Genomic DNA, 10794 nt, shown 5'->3' on the forward strand with positions numbered 1-10794 from the left:
GTTGGGGTAATATCATGGAATGTGCTTTGTCCCCTGCTAGGGAGGTGTTGGGGAGAAATTTTTGTATTCTGAAAGTGTAGCATGGTTTGATCTTTAATGGCCATCTCTGGTGGGGACACAACTGTATTTTGTTCATTTTCTCTGAAATCTACATCACACAAACACCCCAAGATGGATAGGACTATTGAGTGAACAACTGCCCATCCTTAAACCATGCTGTGCTCCAAGATCCTCAGCCTAATTAAAAGGTAAAAGAGGTCCCAAGCCACATGTCCTGCTGTATGTGTGTGTGTGCATTACTTTCTTTCACTACTATGACAGCACATGCTCTTACAAAGCTATTCAAGGCATTAGAAATACAACTCCTCCCTCCAGTGCCCCATGTGTGTGAGCAGCTCAGGCTTTCTGCTTCAGCACACTCCCATTTGATCACTGGGCTGACAGTCACGACTCTGTTCTACACCTCCAGGCTTCACAGAGGAAAGAAGGACCAAGAAAAACACAGAAATAGGCACATAACTGACCTACAGAGCCATCAATAACTTAATTCCCTTGCAGCAGAATTACATAGGGGAAAGAGGGGAGGAGGAAGAGGAAGAGGAGGAGGAGGAGGAGAAGAAAAAAAAATCCAGAGAATTCTAGCTTTGCAAATATAGTCAAATTGAGAATGAGAGGAGTTCATTTGCTCTAGAAGAACAGGGAAGAAAGAACAGATTAAATAAACAAAAGCAGGAGAATATTGTAGCTCCCTTCACGATAGCAGCAGTATTATTACAGAAGTAAAATGATTCCTCCGTGCAGCACTACTGAAGTCAGCATGGATAGCGTGGAGAAAGAGAATGAACTGGAGAATACAGATCAGCCCCCCTCTCCAGCATCTACTACCAGCCAGGAATCAAAGGTATTTCATCTATGTGATACAAAAATGCACGTGTTATTTTCTTCTTTGCTGACAGTGTATGTTTTTAAGTTGGAATTCTGAATTGAGATTTGAAATGACAATTTACTGTGGTTTTCTAACCTTAATAAGTATTTGTAGTAATGATTATGTTGCAGAATTCTTACCTTTTTACCTAGGCAGTTCAAGAGGTCAGACTGAAAAATACCTGTTTTTGAGATGTTGAAGGCTTTCTTATAAAGCAGGAAATCAATTGTTAAATAATGTATAACCATTTCCACACTTGGCATCAGAATGTTTAAAAGGTTTTCACTTATTCATGCTTGGAAAGACTGATTGAGTAGCAGGTTCAGTGAGGAGGTGAATTTATTTGTCTTTCCTAGGAGACCCTTTAGTGAACTTTGGCATTCACTGTTAAACAAGTCAGTAGATGAAAAGGTGCTTAGGAAATCCTTTTGGCGAGGAATCTCTACTCATACCACAGTTCATGGATTTTTTTCACCACCTTTTATCATTGACCTGGTTCAACTTACCCAGCTGAAAACAGTCATCCAGTTCCACTTTCTGTGCTCTTACATTTTTAATTGACTCACACAAGAGAAGTTTCTCAGTCGACCTGTGATTTGTTAGAAAAAGTGATGTGAATGTAACATGGTGGACTCACAAAACAGTAGTTTCAATATCTTTATTATTCACTAAACAGGCGAATATGATCCTAATAGTTACTTATTTATTATTTGCACAGTGAGGGCACCTGGGAGCCCCAGTCATAGACCCTGTCCCCATTAAGCTAGGCAGAACAAACTATAGCCCCTTGCTCCAGGGAGCTTACAACTGGATTGGGCATTTCAAAATGACTGTGTCTGTTCTCAGTTAATTAAGCAGCTAAGGTGGACCTTGCAGCTGCATTTAAATTAGATGGTTCTTTCAGCCCATTAAGTAAAGACTATGACATTGTTCTGCAGTACCAATTACTAATCACTGTGGCAATTTGATAAAGCATAATGATAACGTTAATTTGAATATTTTTGGTGTAGACCACTGTAGAGAACAAGGGAATCCCCTAAATAAAGGAGTGGCATCATAAAAAAAGGGAACGGCCCCCTGCATCTACAGTAAGAACTCAGTGCTGTAGTAAGCTATCAAGCTTTGGAGCATCCCTGTAGAATGCAGTAGTGTTTTTATAGAAGAGGAGAAACGAGGTTATACAGTAAGCCTCTGTTCCCCAGAATATTTGCTTGGCAGGGGCTGAACAACCTAACTTCCAGAGAAATCAGTGGGAGTTGAAAGCACCTCACAGGAGTTGCTTGGAGCCAATCAAAGTGCTGGAGGAATTCTGTGAGGTCCTGTGTTAAACACGTGAACTGCCACCAGGCTGCTAGGACCAGATTGTCACATGCATTGTATTGTGTGCTGGGCCCTGGCTGTGGCTGCTTTCTGCAGTGAGATACTGTCCTCAAGCAGTGACATGCAAAGAGATATAAAACTTGAGGTTTCACTTTGTGTTTACAACTGTGTGAAAGAGGCATTGAGTGAATGGGTCCCAACAGCTCCATGACCAGCAAAAGCTGAATATTCATAAATCTTAATATCAGAGAAATCAAAAATCTTGCATACAAAATTGTTTTCTTTTAGCCATCCATTCATAGCAGTCCTACCAATGCCAATGGAAGTTAAAGACATCTGGCAAGACGGCACGATACTACTAAATGATTCACGACCTAACATTATTATCATTGGCTTTGCCAGGCTCACATCTATGAGTACTTGAACTGATATACTGGAGCAGATGTCTGTGCAGTTTAGCAGCTGATGCTATTATTTGCAAGTAAATACAGTGTATATATAATGTTTATAGCATATATAGTGTATGCTGGGGATTTAGATATTATCAGAAAGGACAGGGTATTCTCCTTTTCTATTAAAAGCCAAGGAGGTTTCTGTTTACTTGGCGTGTTGTGATAAGCATGTTTTAGCTTTAGTAATGAAAGGAACAGCTGAATTCTCAGGTTTGTAAGGATAACATTGTGTCACTTTTTATTGACGAAAACTTATACTTTTAAATCTATTCTGTGACCCCTCCATATTGACAGTGGAATGGGATCATTGACAGTATGCACAATAACCACCTTAATATCAAACAGGGAATCCTCCAGCAGGTTAAAGCCTTCTAAGAAACATACATAGGACTGGAAGGGATATCTTGCTTCAAGAAGTCTACATCCCTATTGCAGGCAAAAATGATTTAGAATCTCATCAGGCCAAATTTCAGAAAATGGATTTTAAGCTTGCATGCACAAAACCATGCTGAAGGGATGACAAGGAAGACATGCTGGAGTACCTGACTAGCATGTGGTTGAGATTCACCACTTCAAGCAATGGAAGAAGTAGCTGAAATTCAGAAGGATCTATTAGGCAGGAAATTAATGGTGAAAAATCTGACTTCTAGCAATGAAGATTTGTGCAAACATTTGAAAGATTTTGAGCAGGCATTTCTAATTGGACTACTGCTCATGTTTTAATCATGCCTGCCTTATATAGAAGGTATATTCTAATCCACAGTGAACACGGCTTTGTACAAACATGAACTCACCCACACAACACTCTGTTTGCTAAGTTTTAGGAACCTCATTTTACAGTTGAGGAAACTGAGATGCAGAGTGCTTAAGTCCCAAATATTAATTCTCCTGTTCATATTGACTACCATGTTAGCAAATAAATTCAGTGAGATTATTCTTAGGGCATGGGCATGCATACATACAGAGCTGTTTCAAAAGGGGAGCTGCTGATTGGGAGCATGCAGCAACTGTTATGTTCTAACAGCTACCCTGAAAGAAGCAATGTTAATGTTGGAGCTGTTTAGCTACATTTCTATTGTTCCTTGTGTGTCCACACACTGTCGCAATATAACAGCTGCCGCAGTTTGGACCAAAGGTATCCCTCCCCTTTTGAAATGGCTCCAGATGTGCTTGTGTCATACTTTGAGCGAGGTACTACCGAGCATGAGGGAGAAGATTTAATCTGACCCTATGTCTGTGCTGCTTCTGTGGCGCTCCCAGGGTTTGCCCCTCTAAAGCACACCACAACCCTCTCGTTCTGCTCCGCACATGCCAAGAAATGAGGTGCTGAAGTCTCCAGAAGGTATAGTGCTCTTGAGACCGCTCCCTCCATGGTACTGAAGAGTAGCAGTAGGGCTGTCCTCAGGACAGCTTCACTGCCTCATTTCCATGTGTGCAGCAAGAGAAGGTGGCTTAGGGGGGTGTTTGAAAGAGCTGCTCCTTAGGCTTGCCAAAGAAGTGATAAAGATGCACCCTAAGAGACTTGCTCCAGGACGCAAAGAGCTGACAAAGGAGGTCTGAATCTAACACAGCAAATGTTCAGGAGAACCTAACTTTTAGGGCCACACTCATTCCTTTAACCTTGTTGCTGATTACACCTGGTGTTAGGAAACATCTCTAGCCCATGATATAAAGCCACAAACATAATAGTAAAATGGGATTTCATGTTAAGGAACCCCCCAATATATTTGCTTATCAGTAAACATGCATTTTCAGATCATCTCCCTTTGGGCGCTTTGCACGTTACACTGTAGGTGGTATCAATTCGAATGTGTATCCAGGGGACAATAACTGTTATAACTAGGCTTACTTGTAACAGCATATAAGTTACTGCTGTGTTCAAAAAGCCTGTAGTTTGAATGGATAGGAATGCTGTGATAATAACAGTAATTTATTAGCTCTTGAAAGCATTTATTTAGCACCTAAGTAGTGTGGGACTGGGTGCTTAAGGTATATTGTAGGAACAACTTTATGTGCATGCAGAATGAATGCATGTGATAATTATATTATGTACATGGGGATAATTATTGCCTTGTCACATTTTGATCCCTCAGATCCATCTAGGAGACTGATTGGTTAGTTTTTAGTGGAGTTCTCTAGATTTGCATCTCAAAAATAAGAAAATGACTAGGGAATGTGTTCCTGTGTGAAGAGTTGTGTGTCCAGGCTCTAGTTACTAGTGCCCCTTCTGGTCCTTTGTAAAAGTCATATACAATTTAATAGTAAATTAAAACATTTCAACTTTGGGGCTACATTACCAAGTTAAAAAAAAAAGCTGTATTGCTGCTATAAAATGTGATACACAAGTTAGAAAACTCTGTACAAAGGAAAACATTTGCTATTAATTTCAACAGGTTTAGATGTAAGTTATATGAAAGCTTAGTAGTTCCATCCCTATGAAACTCAGTAAGACTTTGTAGGAGGATGTGAGTCTGTCTTCTGATATCTATACTTTTACATGAGCCGTATCTTGATATCTGTAACAGCAATTCAAGTCACATAGTATATTTTAATAATATGGACAATTCCCCAGAGATACCAGAACAGAAAGTACCCTTTACATATTCAGATTCCAATTTCTAGAGGTGTTGAGCACTTGTATTTTCCATTGATGTCAATGGGAGCTATAGTTTTTCAGCATATTTAGTCACTGAGTCTCTAGGGTGTGATTTTTTTCTGTTACGCTGAGCACCTGCTGGCTTCCACTGAAATTCATCCCAATAGTTTTCACTTTCTTGGAAGAAAATCAGGCACTCTTTCACATGTATACCTATTTCCATCCACTCATGCAAAGTACAGCTGTAATTACATGCATGAGAGTCACACACCTTTGTGCTCTGTAGCTTAAATATTTTCATGAAGACCCTAAACTGACTTGCACATTGAATTGCTTGCATTCCAGATATTTATACACTTGAGACACCTAAGCGTTTTTTGCCTTGAATGCATTTTCCCTTTAAACTAACATGGCTTTGTCTGGCTTTAACATGTTAAAGGGATTCTCATGCAGCTGAATTTATTAGACGCCAGATAGCCAGTGACCAGTTCATAGATGAACAAAGACAACAACATCCAAATTTAATGCTGTCTAAAAAAAAAAATTGCAGTTTATTTGTACAAAAAACCCTAATTTTTGACACAGCAAACATTGTAGGATAAATTCTGAGAAAGTAAAAGCCAAGATGTAACTTTTAGTATATTGAATCTTCCACACAGCAAGATTCAATTTATTGTTGAATCTCCTCAGTTTGTGTCCAAAGCAATCCAGAAGTTTGAACCCACACTACCTACCACACTGTTAGATCTTTAAAGTAATAATGGTTAATCTGAGCTGGCTTGGACAGCTTGCAACTCTGTTGGCTTTAATAAGATTATATCATGCAGGATTTGGTCTACAAAGTTTAATGGATATCTCACTTGTATAAAGAGTTAATACTTTATGAGGCTCCATAGATGGTAATTAGTCAATGAATATTTTAAAAGGGCAGGGAGCATGGCATACAGTTAGCGTTTCACCCTCCACATTGCTGGATAAATATCCAGTATGCAGTCTATTACATCAATGGCCTTCTAGAGAATATGAAAACAGCCTTAAAAATCCTGAAGGGAAAACACAATTATTTCCTATTTTGCCTCAGAACTGTTTTACATGCCACTCCATAAAATGGTGAGTACATAATGGTGAAGGTAATGCTAAGCAGAAAAAAATGAGCTAAAGTACTTCTTACCCACAGTTTATTTTAAGTGTTTTAATAGAAATTAGGCAGAAGATTATAGGCAAAGGCTAGATCTAAAAAATGTTCTGCTTTTTGATTCCTTGTTTGTTGTACTTGTTGATACAAGTTTCTTTTGACTTTGTCCTCTCTGTCTCACCTCCCACTTGTTTATCTGCTGATCAAATCCGGCCTTTGGGAAAATGGTGTCCTGAGCAAACTTGTATTTTGGTGGCCCTCCTCCCACCCCAAAATCATCAGCCCTGCTGCAGGCAGAGGCAGGTGGGCAGGGACTCAGAGTGCAGTCCGGTGGGAACACAGAGCAGCATAGTGTGCCAAGCAAGAAGGCAAGTAGGCACAGCTGCTGCGGTGTGGGAGCAAGGCAGGCAGACTGGAGTAGGTACCACCCTACCTGCACATGCCTGGCCCAGCTCTTCCTGAGCAGTGACTGGAGGCAGGGGGCAAGCTGGGCTGGGCACCAATCCTCCTGTCTGGGGCAGAGATCCACCAGGGCATGGGGAGAGTGCTGCTGTGAGCATGGGCTGCTCACACATGTATGCATGTGTTTGCACACCCGACCATGGCATGCGTGGTTGCACATGTCGCCCACCCCTAAGGCTGTCTCTGTTGATGATGAAATAGTTTCGGACTGTAATTAGGTTTCTTTCTCTGTAATTAGGTTTCAGTAATTATCTTCTTTTTGGGGTGTCAAGATACCTGAAGTAAAATGGGAAGTAACTTAGTTCTTTCTGATCTCCTTTAACCTACACACCCTGCCATCCAAATAAAGACAAATTCCTACTGCCTCTTAACAAGCATCTGGTCTGTCACTGGCTAATAATGACTTGACTCAAGCCTTATGTGAGAAATTAATTTGCCAAAAATAAGTTGTTTTTTTCACTGAAACAAAATAGGCAGTTTTTGCAGGAAGATGCTCTCATGCAGTGGCAATGTGTAGGGGGTGCACAGGGGTGCATATGCACCCCCTGAAAGCACTGGTGCACCCCTTAACCAGCCACACTCCCCACTTAGGTGATAGGCAGGGGGGGCAGGTGGCAGTGCCCATGTCCCCCCTGCAAGCACTGACCAGGGAGTGGGGACACCTGGTGAAGCGCCACTGCCATTCCCAGTCAGCATGATCAGCCACAGAGGAAAATCTCCCCCCAAGGCCATGCAATTAGCCGTGGGGGACCCTCCCCCTGGTTGGCAAGATTGGCTGCAAGGGGACCCCCCACACTGGTTGATAACTGGCCACTGGGGGGGCATGTGCTCCCCCTGACTCAGGTGGCACTAGTCGCCCATGCTGTCATAAGTACGCAGAGAGAAAAACTTAGTCAGTTTGTCCAAATGTACCTCAGTTTTTCAGATGTCGGTGCCTGAACTAGGCCCCATTAATTGCTGTCTGCACCTACCTCTTGTACAAGTTTCATTTGCACACACAAATGGGCATTCGTGTAAAATGGGTAACTTTGTACGGGGTGAAATTCTTCTTTCCTTGCTCGTGGATGCCCATTTCTAATAGAAGCATGAGCAAATCTTCCAAGTTCTACCACCCAGGTGTCTATTTTTTCAGCAGGACACCCTGAGCTGACTGAACTGGAAAAATGTTGACTCTGAATTTCATTTCCTATTAGCACAGGAACTCCATTGAACTCAGTCAGTTTACCAGTATCACAAGAAACTTACAACTTGAGTGAGAACTTATCTCAGACAACCTCCAATTTGTACCTGTGATGTATATAAACTAAAATGAACTTCTGCTTTTAGCATGGATCATTTAAATATTACAAATGACTTACAAGTCACCTTTTAAGAATGCCCTGTCAAAGTTCACATGCACTCCCCCCAAAATAAGCACACCTGAGTTACGAGGCCATGGAGTGTCCTCAATGCATAATGCATTTTGTAGCTGACCTGTTCTTAACTGACAGTAGTAATGTGACAAATCCTATCAAACTGAATTGCAATGACTTAGGCATTTGTCATGAATCACTCATACTGTAGCTATTTGAGACATCATTCCATTAACAATGGTAGTACTGTGCTGTTTGCCAGCTGCGGGAGTTTCCAGCTCCCCACCTGGAATTCCTAAGTCTGTGCTTTCAGTTAGTTTCAGTGACAGCTCATTTCATTTTTTTTTTTTTAATCTTGATGCAGATAAGCTATTAGATGGCACTTAGAAATGCAGCTTTATTAAAACACCACACAAGCACTGCTTTAATAATGATGAAGGTCATTTTTGCAGCCCACTCTTCTAAAAGGAAAGCAAAATATAGCTGACCTATAGTACCTAGCAGTTAGATTTTGTTTAGATACAGCAAAATACTATAAACTGGGTGTATTTTAACCTAATAAATTAAGAATTTAGAAAATAATCCTCCCCATTCTCACTCAGGTCATTCCTCTGAGTAAAACAAAGAAAGATAGGGCTATGTAGGCATGATGTAGGTCACAAAGCAAAGGTAGCTAAGTAAATTACAACTTGCAATTGCAAATTATATTGAAGAGAATTGTAGAACCAGATTCATACCTTGGTTACTCTTGTGACACTCCACTTATTCCCATAGAAATCTACAAGATTTACACAGTTGTAACTAAGAAGAAACCTGGCCTAAATTATGAAAGACTCAGAAATTTAACAAGATGAGTGTAGCCATCCAAAGAGGTGTCATTTCTGGAACAGAGATATATAGTATAACTGATAATTCACCATTAACTTAAAAGCTGAAGTAATGATTCAGTAAAAACACGCTGCTTGGGGATTTACTAGTGAAACTGGATACCTTGCTCCCATCCCATATACACACCTACCTTCTCTCTATTAGTATAACCTTCCAACTCAGAAAAGCAGAGATGAAAATGGCATTGCACTGAGTGTACATATTGTACATTAGGCCTGTGCAAAGCGGCTCGTATTTGCTTTGGATTTGGCTGATTCAGGGGACAGTGATTAGATTTGGCGATTCGAATCACTGTCCCGAATCAATTTGGCTGAATTGGATTCGGAGATTCAGCTGCTGCTGGATCAACCAAATCTCCAAATCAAACAGGCCCCATCCCCCACCTGCTCTCTCAGCCCCAGTGGCTACCTCGCTCGGCCCCAGTGTCCTGGCTCTTTAAAATAAAAGGCCCATATTCACCAGCTCCTGCCAGGTCGGGGGGTGATCCCCACTGCACCCCACTGCCCCACGCTGCATGGGGGGGCTCTGCCACGAGTCCCCAGAAGCCCCAACAGCTGCTGCAGCAGCTGGTGCATGCAGGATTTTTGGGGTGGAGTGTGGGGTTTAATGCTGGGGCCAGGCAGGGCAGCCATTGATGGGACTGGGAGAGCAGGCGGGGGTCAGGGGGAATGGGGAGCAGGCAGAGGATGGGGCCTGGCAGAGGTCCCCTTCTCCCTCCTCCAGCCCCCTCCCCCCAGCAGTTACCGGCATGGAGTCCAGCTCCTGCTCCCTGCAGTGGTGAGCAGGAACTGCCCTAATCTCCAAATCTCTCTGAAGCTCTCCAAGTCTTTTCCGAATCGATTCAGAGAGCTTTGAATCAATTCAGAACTTTTTCTTGGTCTCCTGATTCAATTCAGATTTAGAGATTTGGTCGCCGCATCAGGCCAAATCTCCTCCGAATTGAATCAGTACCTGAAGCTTCACACAGCCCTTTTGTACATGATGAAGACATTTTGTGATACAGATTAGCATAGTTCCACCCTGCTCTTTAGAACTAAATCGAGCATCTGGCCAATTGTTTCTTCCAGTATAAATTAGGTGTTTTTCAGTTTTAAATCAATCAATGGCAAGGTTCTCAGTTGGAGGAAATCAGCAACACTTGAGCTTGCGGTGTGCAGATCTCTTGATTTTTTTCACTATAATACATAACATGTACAGAATTGAAACTCCTTTTAAGGGAAATATTTAGGAAATTAATGTTACAGCTTTTTAAAATTTTGCTAAACATGAGCGGAAAGCATAGCTGGCCAAAAAAAGATTGGTGAAACTTTTTTTTGGCAAAAATGCCATTTAATTGAACCAGACATATTTTGCAGAAATGCATTGATTTTGATGAAATTTTTGTCAGCAAGTTTTCTCAACTCCAAGATGAGCTTTCTTGTCAAAATAAGTAAAAGATGCATGCCAGAAGAGAGAATCCAGTGGTTAGGGCAGTGAGCAGGAATGAGCAACCCTTGGGTCAAGTCCTTGTTGTGTATTCAGTAGAGCAAGAATTTGAATCAGGATCTCCCAGATGCCAGGTGACTGCCTGCACCGCCAGTCATTTGTTATTCTGGGATAGTTAGGTCTTGTGTACATGCCTATACACATTCTCTCTCTCTCTCTCTCTCTCTCTCTCTCTCTCT

At 41.6% G+C, this 10794-nt stretch overlaps 1 protein-coding gene across 2 annotated transcripts in view; it reads left to right on the top strand.

Annotated features, from left to right (window-relative positions):
* Positions 1-310: 310 nt before the first annotated feature.
* The window catches only part of STAC (SH3 and cysteine rich domain), a 132096-nt gene continuing 121612 nt past the window's right edge, over positions 311-10794 (top strand). The window contains exon 1 of one of the 2 annotated variants that reach the window (XM_019508981.1): positions 311-901. In XM_019508981.1, coding sequence (XP_019364526.1) covers positions 785-901 — 117 coding nt within the window. In that variant the 5' untranslated portion in view covers positions 311-784. The remainder of the gene's footprint in view (positions 902-10794) is intronic. The other variant, XM_019508982.1, reaches the window with a different exon arrangement.

The sequence above is a fragment of the Gavialis gangeticus genome, unplaced genomic scaffold (assembly GCF_001723915.1).
Source record: "Gavialis gangeticus isolate Ggan-Ray unplaced genomic scaffold, GavGan_comp1, whole genome shotgun sequence".
Lineage (NCBI taxonomy): Eukaryota > Metazoa > Chordata > Crocodylia > Gavialidae > Gavialis > Gavialis gangeticus.